Below are 20,478 nucleotides of genomic sequence, written 5' to 3' on the forward strand. Positions count from 1 at the left end.
TGTATCAGTATTAACTTCTAATTCTTTTCCACCTCAGTAGTAACTTTTATGTTAGCATCCCAATAACTGACATGCTTTCGAACTGAAAATGCAAACAGCACGTTACCAGGTGTAACAGTTAATGTCAGAGGGACCTCACAAGAAAACTTCATGTTGGTAACTTGCTCCACGTATAACTTAACTCGATAAGTCTGACCACGACACAAGTTAGCCACTTCATACGCGTTAGATTTGTTTTTAGCAAAAGCCCTTGTAATCAAAAATAAACAAGTTGTATTATGAAGTTTTCTAAAAGCTGGGCGTTGTCCAAAATGCACCCAGTCTTCTGACGAAAATGCCCCTATTGACTTTTTCTGTTTTGCTGTTTGTGAGCACACACACAATTTTAGGTCAACACCATTATCGGCGCAGTCTGCGTATTTTCCAAATAAAGTCAGACGGTCAAAAGAAATCAGTGTCATTTGTAAAGACTTTTCTCCAAATTTTTCCCTTGTCATTACTTCAACGTGAAATATGTCTTCCCTTTGAGGAGCTACATCTCCCGCTTTAACTCGAATATCCATCGAAGTGATCAGAGATCTGTCTTCTTTCGAGTTTCTTTCTCGAATATTTTCAAACCATAGTGGTTGCAATCTTTGACAGGATCGTTCAGAAACGTTCTGTATTTGCTCTGCTAAGCGACTGTTCAACTGACCTATCGCGAACTCAGCGATAGGAATACGTGAAGAATCATTATCTGCCGGTACATCCCAACCTTCACACACGCACAAGTTTGGCAGCCTTAGTTCCAGATCATCACACGTGCGATTCACAGCGATGTGTGTGAACAGCCCCACTGGCTTAACATTCCCGGATAGGGGGTTGACCAAGACCATTAAAGAACGGTGTAAGTCTATCATGGTGACAAGCCTCCGTTGGTTCTCTCTTAGAGCGGATATTGCTTTCTTTCCAAGGAGCGATGCTACTCTGTCGGGCACAATCATGAATAGGGATGGATGGTACATCTCAAAGCGCCCCTCCAAAAATTCTGCAGTATACCTGGTATAGGTGTTACCATGATCCGCCAGAATGACTGTTAAAGTGTTCTGCTCCTTCGCCATGGCCCTCACGTAATTCTCCAAACCAACATCCAGAGTTTGCGTGCGGATACTTCTGTGATCGTGAGCAACGCTGAGTGAAGTGTAGGAGAAAAGTGGGCAAGCGTTACGTGACTTCTTGATAGCGTGAAGTGTGTCAGTTGTGTAACGAAGAAAGTAAGAGTGTTGAAACTTCCCATTGTAGCAGATTTGGTCCCCATAAGGTCCATTAAAAGGAGTCGTTACTCCCAATGATGAAAGGATTTTACAACTGGAATGCGTCAAGCCTTAAAACAAAACCGCATCAAGATAGTGTCAGAAAAAGGCAAAATCTCTCACCAAGCGAGTCGGTCCCTTAAATGACTCCCTAACATAAAACAACTTACACAAATAAATTTTAATAATTTTGCATTCATTGGCTCTCTACACGATTTTCAACCGTTTTTGAAAATCCAACTTACCCGTGTGATCTATGAAGGTGTTTTTCATCTTGCCTTGAAGGTCACTCCATCGCCTTACTCCAAGATTAACCATTAGTCCCCAGATTCCTTTCCAACACAAATCTTCTTGATACATTGTATGGTACCCAGCTCTATCATAATGCCTAAACATCGCAGACATATTAACTGGTGGCATTGTACCTTTTAATTCAATAGGGAAAACATTTCCAGTGAAGAGCGCTTGCGTGTTTTCAGCAGTGTGACCGTGTAGGGCCTGAAACAGTTCGAAGTCATAGACATTGGCGGGGACTGAACCTGGTTTTTCTCGCCAGTTTTGAAATGTTGCGATTGTTCTTGGTAATGATCGGTAAAAATGAGCCCTAGAAATGGAATCTATTAAGAGGACAACCACGTTGATGTGATTTTTATTTCTCACAGTTCCTGTTTTCTTGATGGTGAAATCAGGGTCGACCGGAAGCAATTGTGACACTCCTTGACCTTGGTGGCTTGTACATTCGATAAAAACAAAGTTTAATTTGTTTTGCTTATTTCTTTTCACAATATTTGGTAGTCCTCTTTCAAGTGTCCTCACAGAGTGAAATTCATTTACAATGGTTGCCAATCCTGTTCTGGGATCCACAGTTAGAACTTTGAAAGAATCGCTCTTTCCTTGCCGACAAAGCGTTTGGCTACATAGGAAGGAAATCTTGCTCCTCTTCTTTGTTCTGGTCATTTTCATTATGCAAACATCTCCAGCACCTTTCTCTTTACATTGCAGTAATTCAGGTTTTATGCCGTAAATTTCTTGAAGAAACCTACAGGAAGCCTGACTCGATTTGTGAGGTTTACATAAACCATATGTGGCCCTAACATTGAATTGAAGTGACAACGTTGGGCAAATTGAAGGCGACTCTGTTGTATTTATAAAATTTTCTGAATTAATGTTGTAATTCCACTGTATTTCATTTCTGAAAAGGTACCAGTTAAGTATCAGTAGAGAAAGAGCCACCAGGGTAACCATCTGCAGAATTTTTCCGCGTGATGTTTTGGAGGCAATCTTGCTGATATTTAGCATGGTTCATCATCTACCTTTACCCAACCAGAAATCAAATTATCGGATGATGTTATCACATGGTGATGTTTCTGTCCCAGTGGAGGCTTTCTATTACCTTCTTAGAAACAAAGAAATTAAAATATGAAGTTTAAAGACAAAAAAAATTGCAGCAGCATCCTGACTGGTTCTGATTAATTAAAATAAAGAAAAATATAATCACAGCACATTTCCTAACTTAACATCGTCTCTTCCAAAACCCTGAGGGTGACTTATATGACGAATCGTACTACTTCTCCCACATTTGTCTAAATCTGACTAACTGGTTGCTAAATGCTGGATCACAGTTATTTATTTTGAGTTGGTTATGAGTATCAAGTCATTGTACCTAAAAAAAAAAAGGCATATTACTAAACTTTAAGCGATAGTATCTTTCAAGTCCAGCCTCACTTCAAATACCTTAAAAATAAAAGTTGTGCGGCAACGCAAAGTGAGTTTCAGTACTGAAATCTAAACTTATTACGACTTTCCGTGGCCACCTCGAGGTAAAAACCAGATAGACTTTAAAAGTATGATGACGCGCCTGACTGTGCGGATGCATTTCCTATTTCCCTTTCCCTCTGAAATGGATGAAAACTAACAGGATACTTTTCCAGTAACCAACTGTAAATACCAGTTAGACTATATCAAACCATTAAAGAGGTTGGAGATGCAGGCGTATTTCTCGTTGTTAAAAGCTAATTCAACAATATTGAACAGACCGGCGTAAACTCAAAGAGAGAGAAAAAAAACTGAATCAATTAAGGTCCTAAATGTTCGTCTCTAACCAAAACGATAAAACTCGTGATCAAACAGCTGTGTCATAAACTGAATTAATGAGCATGTCGATTCATCCACGTACGTGAATTCTCCTTGTACTCTATATAAACTCGTTTCATTTTACGTAGGATGTCAAGCGTCTTCAAAGAAGAAAAGAAGAATTTCAGGTTGACTGAGAACTGAATCGACTTTTTTTCTGTTATTATCATTTCTCTGTTTTGTTTTGTTCATCACTGATTTTTTTTTTCCATTGAGGGAGCAACACCATATTCTGTTTTTTGTTTCTAGCCGAGATGAAACTGACACTCGAAGGCATACTGGCGAAGGTGAATTATTACTAGAGATGTTACGATATATTGAAGTGGTTTACCATTTATATGAGGGGTAATTACCGCCAAAATTAAGTTTGAAATTTTATTATACTGTTTGCTGATGCTGCTCGTGAAAACCTTACCCTAGTCCCAGAGGTTCTCTTCTCTCTATCGGAGTACGAGAATTCGGCGCGAAGCGCCGACCAACGAGCTGCAAAGCAGCAAGCGGAGAGAACCCCTGGTGAGGACCTTTGAGAACCTCACTTTCATGCCACCAAGCTTTGGGTGACAGCCATCAATCACGCCCCTTTCCGACAACCAATCAGAGTAAAGTACTAAAATACCTCTAGGGGTTGAATACCTCTGATTGGCTGTAGGAAAGGGGCGTGATTGATGGCTGTCACCCGAAGCTTGGTGGCATGAAAATGAGATTCTCAACGGTCCTGACCAGAGGTTCTCTCCGCTCGCTGCTTTGCAGCTCGTTGGCCGCCGCTTCGCGCCGAATTCTCGTACTCCGGTAGAGAGAGGAGAACCTCTGGGACCAGGGTATCAAAACCTCGATGCTATTATTCGAAACCTCGATGCTATTATTCGTGTCCGTATGCTGTTCGTCAAAGCCTCGATGCTATTATTCGTGTTTCGAATTATGTTCGTCTTAATCCGGGTCTTCAGAGAGCTCGACCGCTGTGGTCTGGCGCGAGTGATAAATTAAGAGCCACTCATCGAGAATCCGCCGACAGTTGCAATTCGTTTTATTTTCTCTAAAGGACCCTTTTAATGAACCTTTTTCGAAAATTATATCAAATTTCAATCGTGCTTTTTTCTCCGAAAAATCGAAAAGTTCGAAATACGCCTAAACGACCATTGTGCCCCCCCCCCCCCCCCCACGTATAGCAATGAAAAATTAGGGACTTCAAAGAATCTCACCCACCCAGTTTGCATTGCGCGCCTTTGTTGTTGTTGTTGTGCGATATTCTTACATCGCTCCCATATTTGGTCAACGATTAGCCCGGCACATCGCTCCCATATTTGGTCAACGATTAGCCACCTCCAGACAAGCGTGAAAGATGGATGAGAGCGACCGTGAAATTTCAGAAAGTGACCTTTCTTATTATGAGGAGGAAGTTGAGGTCAACGCTTATGGATCTCCTATCAGACCCATCAGAACTGTGAACAGGGCTCAATATGCTCGTGAAACCACCGTTAACGCTACAGTCGCTGCGCCAAGTACCAGCGACGCCAACAGCAATCGCATGGTAAGAATTCGCTCGAACTAAAAATTTTGTTTTACTGTCGTTTTAGTTTAATAGCCGTTGTTACTTCTGTGACTAACTTCAGCCTTATTCGTTGTAGGTTTGCAATTGTAAAAAAACTTGCAGCCGCAAGAAGAGTGCGCGATACGAAGGCTGTCCGTGCCAAAACGCGAACCTAAAATGTTCTAAGAATTGCAAGTGTGGTACGAAGAAGCACCCTGCAAGAACCAGGTCGAGGAAGGTCAAGAGATTGGTAACCCGAGTGCTTTTGCCCGCCACAGACAAGCTGTGGAGGACTCTCAACGCGAAATAAAGGTTTGTTTACGGCGTTATAAAATTCTAAGTTCTTGGTGCAAAAGCATCTCCGCAAAATCATTATTAGTGATTCCATGAAGTCCAAGGGCCTCCTTCCGTTCAATTCATAGATTATACGTGGACTCCCTAAGTTTTAGCCGTTTGATGCCTTCTGGCCTCTAGACGGACGGCTGTCCTCCATAATATGGCTGACGTTCTATGCGAACCGCAACAGAAAACCAACTACACAGTGCCCTTGAAAAGAACCTTCTTTTGCGAAACTGTTTGAGAAGGACAGTTAAGAAACAGTAGAAAATATTCAAAAGGAAACAGGACCTTAACAACGCCTTTAAATTGCCGAAAGAAAAGAACAAATACGAAGGAGAAAAATCTTAGATTTTCGGGGACCCTGAAAATGGCGAATGAAGAGCGTGAGCGCGCAATGCAAACTGGGTGGGTGAGGTTCTTTAAGATACAGGCTCCACTACGGCGACCGGAAGTCTACACTTACAACCACAGGCAGCCCACGCTCTCTTTGAGAACAACACAAGGAACACAATTTGCATATCGATTTATTAGGATTTGTATGGGATTTTCTACAAGATAGCCATAGAGATAGTTAAAAGTGAAAATATCAAATAAAAATGGCTTACCTTATTCCATACGTGTGTTGCTTGCTCCTGGTGTCGTTATTTTACCGATTTCACTTGATTTAATCGGTTTTTTTTAATTCTGGTTTTCTCTTCTTAAGAGAAAACCAGGATTAAAAAAGGAAGGAGGAATATGGACGCAAATTTCCGAGAACCTTAACATCGTAACTGCAGTCAAATTCAAAGTGAATCAAAGAGCGCCGGTAAGAGAGCGATTTGACTTGCTACTCGGAAGATTTTCGACAGCAAAGTAGAGAAGAAGAAAATGCAAGTGGTATATATCCCGAAACAACAGAGCTCGACGCACTGTTGGAAGAAATTTCTGAAAGAGAGAGATTAGCAGAATCAACGAGGGAATCCTGTAACAGAAGGAGTGTCGAAACAGATCGCAAAAGAGCCGAGGAGACGCGTTTCCAAGCCTTGGAGAGAGTTGGTGAAACAAAAAGAAGGGCCCATGAGGACTGTGAAAGAAAAGCGAAAAGGCAACGAAGAAACGGAGCTGATGTTGCCGAATTTCTACTGGAAAAGTCAGAAAAGGAACTTAAGATCCGCGAAGAGGAGCTCGCTTTGAAACCAAAAGAAGTTGAAAACGAAAAAGAGAAGCAAGCACAGATGTTTAAAACCCAGGAGGCCATGATTACAAACATGGCAAAACAACAAGATCAGATGCAAACACTTCAAATGGCTTTTTTGCAGCAACAGCAACAACAGACACAGGCCATGATGGTGTTGTTAGAAAGACTTGCGAAAAAATAGTAACTTAGTTCCCCAACAGAGATTGACAATAGATTGATTTACTCTTTCTTGTAAATTTATTGCAGCTTCAAGTTACTGATTTTCTTTGTTTGGTGTCATTTTGAATTTTCTATTTCTCAAGTAGGAGTGAATTTTGTTGGGTTGCTCACAGTTATACTTTCTTTGTATTCAACTGAAAAAAAAAACCCCACAATTCATGTAATTCATTTCATAACAAAGACGGATTAACTCTCTTGCTTCCTTGAAGGATGACATTTTTGCCAATAAAATGACTCCACAACAACGCTTTGCGCTCTTAGCTGCCGCTGTAGTGTCGCTATAGCTTAACGATTCGTATTTGGCGGGAAATACGCCGTACTCACCCTAGTCGATGGTGGCCAAGGTAGCCGTAGTACAGATTCACCGTACCGTATCTTAAAGTCTCTAATATACAACTTCGGCAACTTCGTACGCCACAACGCGATGCAATTCCGCTTTTGAATTTTGTATGCTAGCAGATGGTCCGTTAATCTCTTAGAAAATAGTAATTTCTTGTTATTTTGTTACGTTTAAGTCTGAATAGTAACCCGTTGAAATAAAGTACTCCGCGTCTCTTTCGCGGAGGTAAAATGAAGGTCAACTTCAGTGCCCTATGAACAGGTCTGCCATATATATTTACAAATCCTAATGTACATCATCGTAAAGCTTTATCCTTTTATTTTAATTCCTCCAATTCTATATCTTCGCCCGCTAGAAGCGGCACTTCCAGGTTTACAAGAGTGTGGGCTATTTTGTCAAAAATGTGATGCGAACCACTGAACAGCTGTCACGACGCATTGGAAGCCCTTTAAAAAGGTTTTGTATGATATATTTACAAATCAAAATATATATCATTATAAAGCTTTATCTTCTTAGTCTAAGTCCTCTAAGTTTCTTTCTTGGCCCGCCATAGGCGGCGTGTCTAGCTTGAAAAGAGTTCGGGCTAAAATGACAAAAAATGTAATGCGATCCGTTGAACTCCTGTCACGCAAGAGGTTATGTATTTGGTACATTCCTGGCCAAGTCGAACTAAGACGAACATAATTCGAAACACGAATAATAGCATCGAGGTTTCGCATAATAGCATCGAGGTTTTGACGAACAGCATGCGGACGCGAGTAATAGCATCGAGATTTCGAAAAATAGCATCGAGGTTTTGACGAACAGCATACGGACACGAATAATAGCATCGAGGTTTCGAATAATAGCACAGGGCACCCACACAAACGGCGTGCCTGGTCGTTTGTTCGAAATGTATGGGAGAATATTGAAGAGTCGTAATATCGTAAACTTATATGGAGGAATGTATATGTTAAGGCTTAAAATAAATGTAAACCTACCTCACTTGCCGTGTATTGTCGTTTCTGTGGTTCTAAATGGCGAATTTGAGCGATTTGGTAGAATTTGCGTTCACTGTTGCCCAAAGCAAAATCTACCAAATCGCTCAAATTCGCCATTTAGAACCACAGAAACGACAATACACGGCAAGTGAGGTAGGTTTACATTTATTTTGAGCCTCAACATAGACATTCCTCCATATAAGTTTACGATATTACGACTCCTCAATATTCTTCCATACATTTCTTAATATTTCGAACAAACGACCAGACACGCCGCTTGTGTGGGTGCCCTGTGTACGGACACGAATAATAGCATCGAGCATCGAGGTTTTGACGAACAGCATACGGACACGAGTAATAGCATCGAGGTTTTGACGAACAGCAACGGCAAACAGCAAAATAAAATTCCAAACTTAATTTTGGCGGTAATCACCCCTTATACATTAAAATTATTCGAAAGCTTGCTTATTCCTTCAGAAACCTAACCAATTCAAATTTGGTTTTAAATATTTTGCCGGAAACAGTTCTATTGCAAGAAGTGCACAATTTTTTTTTCTTTTCTTTCATTTAAGTTGCCGATATGAGGTTTAAGACAAAAACCGAGAATGATGGTAACTTACCTTGTTAATCGATGAAAATTTTAAAAATTCTTAACCCTAATCGTAAGCGATCGTTATCCGCACAGGTTTGGCTAGCGCTTGTGATATTGGAAAGAAAGCAAATGCAAATTACTTTTAGTCACCGCTGAATAATTGAACAAAAGTGATAGACTTTGATTATTTGTGCTTAGTGCAAATAGTGTAGACTTTTCGATCCCAATAGATGCCAGTGGGATGAACGATGTCTATTGAAAGTCATTTCTTAAAGGTAAATCTGATGCTAGAGGACTCAACAATAAAACTATATTTTTTTTCTTTCATGCAGTCTACAAATAGTGGCTAATCTTTAATCTCCCAAACGGCAGGGGATTTGTCAGCCTATGAGGTTTCCCTCGCGCCTCTAGCAACAGCTGAAAAGCTGTGCAAATTTTCAGATAGCGCTTACCAATTTTTTGCTGTCGAGTTCAACTTACAGATTGAATTATTGATGACAAAATAGTCGTGCATAAAATTCTCTGTAAAATCTTGGTATTATTTTAAAAAATTGATTGGTCAATATTCTTGTATTTTGTATAGTCAAGCTGGTAGACTAGTGATGCTAACACTTTCGCTTCATTCATTGGCGCATTTTACTTCATTAGATGTGTATCCCGAGGAACATAACATTTCAATGAGTCCTTGATAAGTTAAGTTTATACGACAATTGATAAAACCATGAAGAGGTCATTCTTCGTCATAGTTCGCTTCTACTGTCGTTATCAGTAACACTAACAACGCAAAGAAAACTGAGCAATCCTTTCATATGCCCTTTTGTTGCTAAGTCACAAATCAATGAGAATGGAATTTCAAAACGATAAACATTGCGAAATTCTGTAGTTAAATCAACAAAACGAATCCAGTAAAGGAAAAAGACACCTAGCACCTCAGTTAAGGATAAGGTATGTGGAAATTTCCCTTACCGAAGATACCAGAATATTTTGTTACAAAGTGAGCAAGTGTCAAGTTGTATCAAACAATTTTAATGGTTCCCCCGCATATGCTTTGATAAAAGATTTGGTAAAATGCAGTACAAAAGTCAATTGACGCGCGAGATAATATTGGAGGGCCAAAAAGGGAGGAGCTGTAACCACTAAGGCTCACTGATACAGTGTGAAAAATTTGTTTCTTGTGAGTTTTTTGGTAGAGACAACCGTCGGAGACCTCTGAGCCTCCTAGGCAGAAAATCTTTACAGTTATAACAACTATTTTGTTTCACATCCCAGACAATTGGCTATGTATCTTTACTTAGGAAAAATGATCTGTCAAATCTGATGAAATTAACGAACGTTTCTTTTGATAAAGAAATAATGAAAAGATTAAAAAGAAGGAATCAAAGATAAAAAAAAGGTCAAAAACACTAGACTGATTCACTCCATACTTGATGAAAAACCTTTGTAAACTAAAAACAAGAGCCAATTATTGTCGCCAAGGGTACATGAGACAAGGAAAAAGGCGAGGCCGGGAATGGAAATCACTCGGCAAATTTTAGTTCACGGAAGATTTCTTGTGAAAATACAATATTTAAACAGTCGTGTTTTAGTTCAACTCTATTCCAGAGTCTTGATCAGGTAGTACCAGTGTTCAACTAACAGTATTTTTACCTACAGAATGGTGGTTCAACATCCTTGTGACACTATAGGAATACGAGATCTGGAATGGCGTTGAAATCATACGCATTTGCAAATTAAATCTTTCGCGAGCTGGACTTGTGTAACAGCGAAAGTGTTACTCTTCTTGACACTGACTTTGTATACTGACTTGACGTAGTTGAGCCAACAGATCTAGACAGGTTGAAGCTAAACCATAATTATAATACAAACTAGAAGTTTCAATGTGGAAATGGGTGCTGGCTTCAGAACTTGAAGGAAATACTGATAATGCGATTTGAAAGAAGCGGTATAAGAGGGGTTGGTGTGGCTTTTTACAAGAGAATTACTTGCAAGTTGTAATTGCTTGTAAGTTGTGAATATATTCATCAATGCTCGACAAAAGGAAAGGTAAGGATAAAGGGTGTCATTCGCATTGATCAACCCTTGTCGGCGTTCTTCATATTTTATGCTGTAAATATCGCAATCAAGCTTTTGTCCTTCAAAACTCGCGAACCGCCTTTCGGCAAGACCAACGCAATTTGAGGAATGTTCAACGTCATTGAGCAAACGACAATGTTGTGCTCGGGAAGTTTTCTTTTGACTCAAAGGTTGTAAAACAATTGGACTCGACGGTCGAATGGATGCTCTCCATGGATGGAATCGACTCAGAATTTGTCTCAAAGCCCGAACAGTCATTTGAGTTTGCAGTCGAATAGTTGGCTTCAACGAGCGATCCACATTTTGAATCTATGATTGCAAGCTTTTCTTTCGCCTCAACGGGCAAATGTCACTCAATGGTCAAATGATTTACCTCAACAGGCAGAGATTTTGAGCCAACGATCATATTTAACGCCTCAACGAGCGAAGAATACAGTGAATAATTTGCCTGTGGTACCGAAGTCGCTTTCGACATAAAGCAGTTTAGCTTCACACCTTCCTCTCTTTTCTTCCGACACCAGCAAGCTGCAGGCGGCAGTTTACTCCGAATATAAGTATTTTTGCTTAACACTTCACTGCTGCTGAATGCAGTGAGAAAAAAATGATCTCCATGAGGTAGGACTTGATCGATATCTTAGCACCTCCATTCGCGAATCACCAAAAATTGCTCACATCATAGAGCAGCCAAACATATAAATATCTCTTGTCTTCCTCGCGATTCATCACTAAACCGTTCATGACCTTGATGAATACTTCCACATGCAATTAAAGACATCCATATTAAAAACTCACCTCGTTTATCGTGTCCTTGATTTCTAACAGAGCGAGATGGTTACGTGATGTCATCACAAGCACCCTGGATAGAAAAAACGCAGTCGACTGCGTATGTCTCCGATCTTACATCCGAAAAATTTTAGCTTTTTCTCGCTATTTTAAAGAATAGGCTGCTGCCATGCCTCGCTAGGGCTCGCCAGCAATTAAGGAGGCTCGAAAGGGTTTTTTTGACCGCGCGGAGAATGAATTCCAAGATACACGCAAGCAAATTACTCGCGAGAGAAATAAGCGATGGCGCGCGCGATCAGATCCGTGACCGAGTTGTAAACAAACATGACCGCCATGAGCGTTTCAAAATTGCCGGGTACCTCTATTGTTTCCAGCAGAATTGGCCGTTTGAGAAACAAAAATGGAAAGTTCACTTCTTGAAAGTAGGTAGGAAAATGTTCGGATGGCAGGACTTTTGCCGAAAGTGGTCAAAAAAAGTTTATTTGACGAGCTAAAGGAGGATGGTGAAGTCAACACCTAATCAACAAAGTCGCGACGAGTGTATTCGGTACGTCTTACTTTGTTCAGCGAAAAATTTAAGTGGATACCTCTGCGTGCTACGATTTGTTTCGCATTGAATTTGATTCCTAATAAAATGAAATGACCGAGAACTTTCCTAAACAACTCACCGGAAGATGGAAAGGAAAATGAAATCATTGTTGGATCCAGGATGGTAAACATTGACAGTATGTTTTATTAACGGAAATGGAGAAGTGTAAATGTTGCCATAAAAAAAAAACAAACATAATTTTCAGTAAACAAGAGATCGTAAAAATGTAGGTGAGACTTTAATTCTAATTCAACCAGAAACGGTAAAGTTAAAATAAAATATTCATCTGAAACTTGTGAGAAAGATTGTTGATATTTCACTCGATAAACTGTAACTTACAACTACGAAAATGCAAACTCGCATTTGTTAAGAAAGCATTGCAAAATTTGTTTTTTTTTCCATTTAAAACGGAATAATGAAAGTTCACGGCCATGACAGTGGCAAAGAGAAAAAAAGTAAAATGAAGCCAAGGCTTGTTCATACCTCTAGTACCATGAAAAATATAGAAATTCGCGAAATCTGTGACGACCCACAAATTACTGTTGTATATGAAACCCTGATTTCCGCTTAGTTTGACGTTCATGACAATCTGGAAGACGCCAAAGCAAATTCTTTTAACTCCAAATTGTTTTCACTCCTCCACTTCAAATTGCACACAAACAATTATACGGTCCATCATGGTAAATGTGCATCGCCGAATGAGGCCTTCGATCAAGCCATCTTCTCGGAACAACGACAGGATACCATCCAGACGTCCGATGGAAAGCTTCATCTTTCGACAAACATGGTCCAGAGGCTGACAGAGGCTGGTTTGTCTCATGTTACACTATAACCTCTGTACGAGAAACTCAACATTAACGGCCTCAATGTTGTACTGGCATTGGCGCCACCTTCAAAATCAACTTGTGATCATATATCGAATTCCGCAAGAGAATTCTCTCCGGAATGTTCTTACATTTCCAACTGCCCTAACGGTAAGAAGTCTGAGTCTCAAACGATGACTTTTCAGGAATGTGTAAAATCACGAAACAATGTGAATCCATCTTCAGGATGTACGATCTTTTCCGCGCGTAGGGCATCCACCGATTAATCGCGCGGACACGGACTCATCCTCGCGAAAATGAGTCCTGGAGTCAGCGGTATCGTTTAAAGCGCGTGACAGGATATAAAAGTGTGAGCTAAAATTGTAAAAACCGGAAATAAAGCTTGTTAAATTGATGATCTAATATCTCGAAAGTTAGTTCGGTGACCTACCCTGATTTTTTGTGTACAAATTATTTTCATCATTACGCATTCCTGAAGAAAATTTTAAAAAAATTTATCTAGTGGAAAATTTTTTACATTTTAAAACAGCATTTTCCTAAATAATTCAAGTTCTACTCGTTAGTTTTTTTTTATATCACGTATACAGATAGAGAATGTCATGATGATAAATGAATTTGAAAAAAAAACTAGGTCACCGACTTGGTTTTCGAGATATCTTTCAAAAACTGAGTATTAGAAGGTCTTTTAGCACTACTGTACTGTTGCCATGGCAACAGATGATGCCTGACGAGCCCCCTTAAAAGATTGCCCTAACATAGTGTTGAGGATATGTCAAGTCATTATCCCGATGATAAGTTTGACAGTCCTGATATCTTTTACTGATTGGCACTTGCTGTTAATTGTGTAAAACCCTTTCGAGCCTCCTTAAGTAGGATAAATAAATTAAAACAAAATGAAACGAAAAAATAGTACAAAACGTATTGGAGTCAATTAGCAATATGTTTTATGCTACGCGGGTGGCGATAACTGCAGTCACAAAAATTAGCAAAAAGGCAAGTATAGTCTAAAGCACTACACGCATGCGTGCACCTTTATGACCAATGTTATTGACCAACTGCGATAACCACTTGTTTTGAACATTCTGCTACGCGCCCAAACAGATCACGAGGTTATTATACGTCTCATCGGCATAGAAGAAACGAGTTATACAAATTCACTCTAATATGCTAAAAGAAACTAGGTTTAGATACAAGGTGTATAACCGACAAAGAAATGACGACAAACTGAACAAAAAACACTAACGGGGAGGTGAGAGAAGAGAAAAGAAAAAGGAAATAAAAGCGAAATAACGAAACTGACAATAAACCGCTAAGATTTTGCATTTAGTTTGTAATAATTTCCATTCTCAATAATGTCAGATGGTTCTGAATTTTCGGTGATCTTTAATCTTTTCAATACGGCCAACTAATTGATTGATACTTGATCAGGAGTATAGGAAAATACAACCTGGTATCTCAATCAAAATTTTATACGTCGTTTTAATTGTTTCAACATATAAACTGCTTTGTTAGATTGGAGGCGAGAAGAGGGGTCGAGTTTGGCAGGATTCACAATAAATAAATTAATTAATTAAAGACAAGGCCGACGCTACGATAAAGATTTAGTTAAATCCTAGCTTTTTATAATAATAAATAATTCTAATAAGCCATGACACTTCCTCCAAAGTCATCCAGTTTATATCAAGGCGCTCCTAGTCGATTATTTCCAATGTCTTGTGCTGACGACCTAAAATTGTCAAGAATTACGAGTTTTCTCATTAGTAACTTTTCCCTTTTGACAACCCAGGATCACAGATTACCAAAAAATCGCTTTATTAAACAAAGATATGTCGATTATTCATTAAGTCCGATCATAAGTTTATCAACTTAGATAAGGAACTTATTAAGACGGCCGGACTAAATCAAAGTACAAGAGGAGTTAAATACTACTCAACTTTATATTTCCGTCAAAGCACAAGAAAATGTAAATTTCCTCAAATGACGTCATCTTACTACAAGGTCAATGAGCTTAACAGTCTGAAATACGAAGAAAATCATTCATTTCCTTTGATTTAAGTCATGGAATATCTCAAAAATATCACTTGACAGCAATTCCGGCATTCATCCTACATATGACAGCATGGTACGTAAGAGCGGTCTGGCAGACAAATATTTTTTAATCTTTCCTGATACATGACGAAGGGCCGTATATAAAAGCATCTCAGCGCAAGAAATTTCTTTCGATTATAACTGACAGCTCTAATGAAAACTAAACGAGTTACAAATGACCTTTAAACGCTTTACTGGACCGTTATGAGATGCTATCAGTTTGTGAAAAGAACTTAGCGAAGGGAAAGTGCTGTACTTGAGAACTCAATAAGAGGCTTGGGCAAGTTTGTGGTGTAGAATTTCCGAGTCAGATTCAAGTGGATTAAAAAGATATCAAGCATACTTGTATCAACACGCAAACACTGTCAGAAATCATCCGCCAGCGATAATTACAGCTTTACACTGCATTTAGACACGTTCTCGGGTCATCCCACAGAGTAAATCACATGTAACTCTGATTTGTCAGTCTTTGGGTTCGAAGACTTGCGGGAAAGGAAGTAATTCAACTCGTAATCTTCGCTTGATAATTCCCCTCTGGAACAAACCGTTTAAGTTTTTTATTCATGCAGTGAAATTCACTGAAGATAGTTGTGAAGTATTTTTCTGAGTCTGACCAAGGTGCTTCGATCTGCTTCTTAACGCAACTGCTCTCTGCCATCTGACAATGCCGATCATTTGAAGCAAACCAATTATGTAGATCAATTTCGCAGCGACCCATAACTGATACGGGATTCTCTCAAATCAGGTTAGTTATATTATTATATAAACAGTTCAGTTTTAATCACGCAGCAGAATCCAACAGAATGGCACCGGAATGTTAATCATCTTTGTCTATTATTGTCCATTTGCTCCGACGAAGGGCTAACGCTCGAAACTTCAGCTTTTTGTAATCGTTACAGTGGCCAATTTACTATTTCAACTTTGTTGATATATCCAAATTATTTTGTCTATTATGACAATCGACACATTCACTTTCGCGTGGTTGATGTCTTAGCTTTTCCCTGAGTTCATTTTCAATCGAAGGTCACCTCTTTCAGTCTACAAATCTACTACAAATAATTTGAACATGTGAAACGGTGATGAAAACCGCTCTTAGGGTACCCAAGCTTCCATCTCCATCGTAACCCCACTGGTCATGCTAGCTTTACTGTCTTTAGTGATCATGGAATAATGACAAAAGTTTTATTCGGTAACGTCTCGCTTCGAATAATTCCTAAGGACAAGACATACAGATGCAAATTTGATATTCAGTTTATTTTTGGAATGACTACATCATAGAAGCAACAACTTTAACATGACCAGAAAATTAAAACAGTTTTCTCATCTCATCCCCCAACAATTTGTAAGTGAAGGTCCTTTCTACTCTTTCTGAATGAAACGAAATGGTCTCTCCTGATTCATTAATGGTTCTCTCTGGTTGATCAGCCGAACACCGATTTACTCTCAATGATGACGCAAGTTGACCGCAATAGTTTGTTTGGCAGTGGTGCTTAACCTTTTCCTTTCTGAATAATGTTTTTAAATTTCAAACCATTTAACCTGGGACAGGCTTCAAGCCTTGCTTATCACATTTGGAATTCCCAAATAGAACTTATCAAGAGTTAAATTTGTTAAGTTATCTGATGTACCAGTGCATATGACAAAGTCCTCAACATCAACACATGTCCACTTGTGACTGTCTGTTGCCTCTTTTGTTGAAGCTATCGAATCATTTATTTCAGGAGTTGGACACAAATGATTGATGGCTGACCGCTGACAGAATTTATTGTTAGATGTCACCGTTACAACGTTTAGTTTTAACAAAATATTGAAATTTCTTACGAATGGATTTCACTTTGTGTTGTAATCGTACCTAAGTGATTATGGATTTTGTGAAGAACTCTGTCAGGTGTTTGTTTACGGGCATAAAACGGAGACGCAGAAAAATCTTGGTTTATGTCCTAACTATCGTCACTCTATGGCATTTATATCTCGCCTGTACTGGACTTATCTTAAGCAGTCACATCCAAGTTGTGCGAGAACCTGAAACCTTGATACGTGCGAATTTAAAATTCTCCAGATTAAGAGAAAGAATATTTGGAAATGATCCCAAAAATAAACTCGAGGCGAAACCTTATGAATATCCAAACTACACAGATGAATCCGTGAAGTTGTATTCTGAGACTCTTGAACACGGAGATGCAGCAAGTCACGGCGACAACAAACAACGTTTTTCAGATTCAAATTCTGAGAGAAATACCACCTCCACAGAGAAAATGAAGAGCTCGTGCAAGGAGTTTAATCTACCGGACGCAGATAAGAATTCTTACGGGACTTGTCAGCCTCATCAAGCCTCTCTAGACGCATGTGAATTTGCTGATTCCTTGTTCCCATATGACTCTTCATTGTCGCTATGTAAGACGAACAACGCTGAGATTTGTACACTGGAAACTGATGCACATAGTGGGAAGATAATTCTAAACGCCAAGTGTAGTGGTCAAGTTTGTGAAGAATACGTAAACAAAAGCGAAGAGAAAAACTCTTTGACTTACGGTGCGTACATTATAGATCCCGATGAAGGTTTTCTGGAATCGATTCGGGAATTTGAAACTGTCTCAGAGCTGGAGACTCAGCTTCCCCGCATTGCCTATTTAACTGCAAGAAAAAAACTAAATTTTTTATTCGTGAAATGTTTCATAATGTCGAGGAACGAGAGTCTGGTGTCTCAACTCATCCCCGTTCCCCTGCTGGTGACAATACAAGAGGCCTCTGAACCGCGACATAGAAATAACATCAACGTAAACATTGTTCTCTTAGATTCCGTCTCAAGGGCACATTTTTACCGCTCTCTCCCCAAAACAATTGAAACATTCAGGAAATTGAGCGGGAGTCGAGATAAGACCCCAGCAAGGGTGTTTGATTTCGAGTTATTTCAATCTGTTCACGGCCACACTACACAAAATGAACATGCACTGTTCACGGGCCAACTACTTCCATCTAAAGAAGAGGACGAACAAGAACCTTCAGACCCAGTGCGCGCTGATGTGATGTTTGGACATTTCAAAAGGGCAGGCTATCAGACCATGTGGCAAGAAGACCTCTGTTGGACGGGAATTTGGGGACTAATGGCTGACTTGGCAGCGGAAGACTGGGAGGACCTACAGATCAGACTGAAAGAAAACTTTATTGACAGTACAGGTAAATGTCACTAAATAATGATAATAATAATAATGATAATAATAATGATAATAATATTAATAATAATAATAATAATGATAATAATAATAATGATAATAATAATAACAGCCCTGTATAAGAAAAATATTGTGGAACGGAAACTAAAGCCTTGGGTTCCTTTCTTTGTTTTGTCCACCTCTGCCACAGTCATCGTACCTCTCCGAGCTGAAATGTAAGACAGCTCCCTGTGATTTGAACTTTCTTTGCCGGGTGGGAGTGGACCTCGTGTGTTATCTTCGTCCTCTACCCCACACCAGAGTATCAGTGCCTGTGAAGTTTCACTCCAGTGAGAGAGTTTCCCTGTTGTTTTCAGGTTTGACGCACTCCAGTTGTGAGGTGTTGGGTTCTTTTGGTCTAGAAACGCCATTCAATGGACCCGAGGGGGATCAGATCTGCTTCAACGGCAAGCTACAGCACAGTTATTTTCTCGAATATTCAATAGACATGTTGAATATTATAGCTTCATCCAGGAGATACCGTCCGCTATTCTCGTACACTGCTCTGAATGTTGGACATGACGAAACAGGACGCAGGATTCAATCTTTGGATTCTGACCTGGCTCGCTTTGTTTCCGTCATGGCAAACAATAAAAACACCCTGAGTATTGTGTTAGCAGATCATGGAAATACCTACACACAGTACACGTCTGATGTCTTGGAAGGACGCTTCGAAATGTTCCATCCAAGCCTATTTGTGATTGTACCAAACAAAGTTGCTGAACTACTGGGACCAGAAGCTATGGCTGCTCTTGAAGTCAACCAGCGAAGACTGGTGACCATGTTCAACTTGCACCATTCCCTTCTGCCGCTAGCTCGGCCCCTGCGGGGAGTTGTAAAACCTATTGGGTTATTTACTGCCATATCACCCAATCTGACATGCAATGATATCGAACTGAGGACACCTAATTTATGTGTATGCAATGGTTGGGACAGCCCCACCACCAACGACTCCTCAAAAATTTCCTTTGCGGAGTTCGCCGTCGGTGAACTTAATGAGATGTTACAAGCCGAATTCACTGAACCTATTAATGGAAAGTTACAAAAGCATCCCATGATACGCTCCTGTGAGAGATTACGCCCTGTGAGGTTTCAAAACGTGCGGGAACGCAACTCAAAATCAGACGGGGAACTGATCACGAGTTTTGACATTTACTTCCGTTCTGGTGACGTTGTCAAACAGAAAGAGGACATTTTCCATGTAGAAGTGAAGTCTAAAGAAATGGCCAATCAGTACTCACTGCAAATGGAACTTGTTAACTATGATCGATTGACCCTCTTTGGAAAGTACCAAGCATGCGCAGATCAAGGGGCTCATTTGAAACTTTGCATTTGTTCCCGAAGAACAAAGAAAAGGTTGACAGAACTAGAGGGTGTTCCTTGGTTAGAATACTCTACAATTCTATCAAATTCCCCAAAAGCCAGAAAAGTTGGTGACGATCAATGTTTGTTCTTGTTAAAGAGAAACCATAGCTTGGGGCAAAGTGTGGCTTTTGAAATTGCCAACATTTGTAATGAAAAAATATTTTATTTGAGGATATCGGCGAACTTTGAAAATATGAAGCTTTCCAGAAAAGTTCCATTTGAAGTAAAAGTTCAGCCTGGAAGCATTAAATTCTTGTTATCTGCCCGGATAGCGGTTGATTTCTGGAGCACATTTATTGAAGTTGACGTGGATATAAATGAAAAAGGAGTAAGTTATCCACCATCATAAATGCTGGTTTTAAAATTGTGTGAAACGTTAAGGGATGGTTTTAAAATTAATGAAACGTTAAGGGATGTTCAAAACCTTACACATAAATTGATTTTGTTCAGAGGGGATCTCACAACACATTCAGTTGACGGGAGCAGGGTTGGCGTGTGGGTAGCAGGGTTGGCGTTGTGGAGAGCAGGGTTGGCGTGTGGGTAGCAGGGTTGGCGTGTGGAGAGCAAGGTTGGCGTGTGGGTAGCAGGGTTGGCGTAGTGGTGAGAGCGCTCGCCTTCCATCAATGTGTCCCGGGTTCGATTCCCGGACCCGGCGTCATAAGTGGATTGAGTTTGTTGGTTCTCTACTCTGCTCCAAGAGGTTTTTCTCCAGATACTCCGGTTTTCCCCTCTCCTCAAAAACCATCATTTGAATTTATTTAATTTAGAAGTTTATTTGATTTACACACGACCCCACAAGCTGTTCAGCTTTGAAACATATTGTGTTTAAATAAAGGTATTATTACCATTATTATTAAGTCTGTTGACTTTGAAGCATTCGTACTACTCCCTTCTAAGATATTATAGATGGTGTTATAAGTAATTGGTCTTGTTTTAGGAATCAC

The 20,478-nt window shown here is 39.7% G+C and overlaps 2 protein-coding genes and 1 pseudogene across 8 annotated transcripts; 2 read left to right on the forward strand and 1 right to left on the reverse strand.

Annotated features, from left to right (window-relative positions):
* Nucleotides 1–17: 17 nt before the first annotated feature.
* On the reverse strand, nucleotides 18–11,702 carry LOC111330679 (uncharacterized). 5 transcript variants are annotated; one of them, XM_022935591.2, is made up of 4 exons: nucleotides 11,466–11,702; nucleotides 8,629–8,705; nucleotides 1,538–2,685; nucleotides 18–1,363 (listed from the first exon to the last, which is right to left on the reverse strand). In XM_022935591.2, exons 3-4 carry the CDS (start codon nucleotides 2,589–2,591, stop codon nucleotides 18–20), a joined length of 2,400 nt encoding a protein of 799 aa, XP_022791326.2. In that variant the 5' UTR covers nucleotides 2,592–2,685; nucleotides 8,629–8,705; nucleotides 11,466–11,702. The 5 variants fall into 5 exon arrangements, with proteins under 5 accessions (XP_022791326.2, XP_088582974.1, XP_088582975.1 ...); XM_088726848.1 differs by having other exon boundaries at nucleotides 1,538–2,688; XM_088726849.1 differs by lacking the exon at nucleotides 8,629–8,705.
* On the forward strand, nucleotides 5,660–6,658 carry LOC148727426 (uncharacterized; annotated as a pseudogene).
* Nucleotides 11,703–15,323: 3,621 nt separating the features above from the next.
* On the forward strand, nucleotides 15,324–20,384 carry LOC111329989 (uncharacterized). 3 transcript variants are annotated; one of them, XM_088726845.1, is made up of 4 exons: nucleotides 15,324–15,702; nucleotides 16,679–18,134; nucleotides 18,487–20,062; nucleotides 20,103–20,384. In XM_088726845.1, exons 2-3 carry the CDS (start codon nucleotides 16,820–16,822, stop codon nucleotides 19,881–19,883), a joined length of 2,712 nt encoding a protein of 903 aa, XP_088582971.1. In that variant the 5' UTR covers nucleotides 15,324–15,702; nucleotides 16,679–16,819; the 3' UTR covers nucleotides 19,884–20,062; nucleotides 20,103–20,384. The 3 variants fall into 3 exon arrangements, with proteins under 3 accessions (XP_088582971.1, XP_088582972.1, XP_088582970.1); XM_088726846.1 differs by having other exon boundaries at nucleotides 18,487–20,041; XM_088726844.1 differs by having other exon boundaries at nucleotides 18,487–20,021.
* Nucleotides 20,385–20,478: the final 94 nt, after the last annotated feature.

Source organism: Stylophora pistillata, chromosome 7 (assembly GCF_964205215.1).
Source record: "Stylophora pistillata chromosome 7, jaStyPist1.2, whole genome shotgun sequence".
In the NCBI taxonomy this organism is placed as follows: domain Eukaryota; kingdom Metazoa; phylum Cnidaria; class Anthozoa; order Scleractinia; family Pocilloporidae; genus Stylophora; species Stylophora pistillata.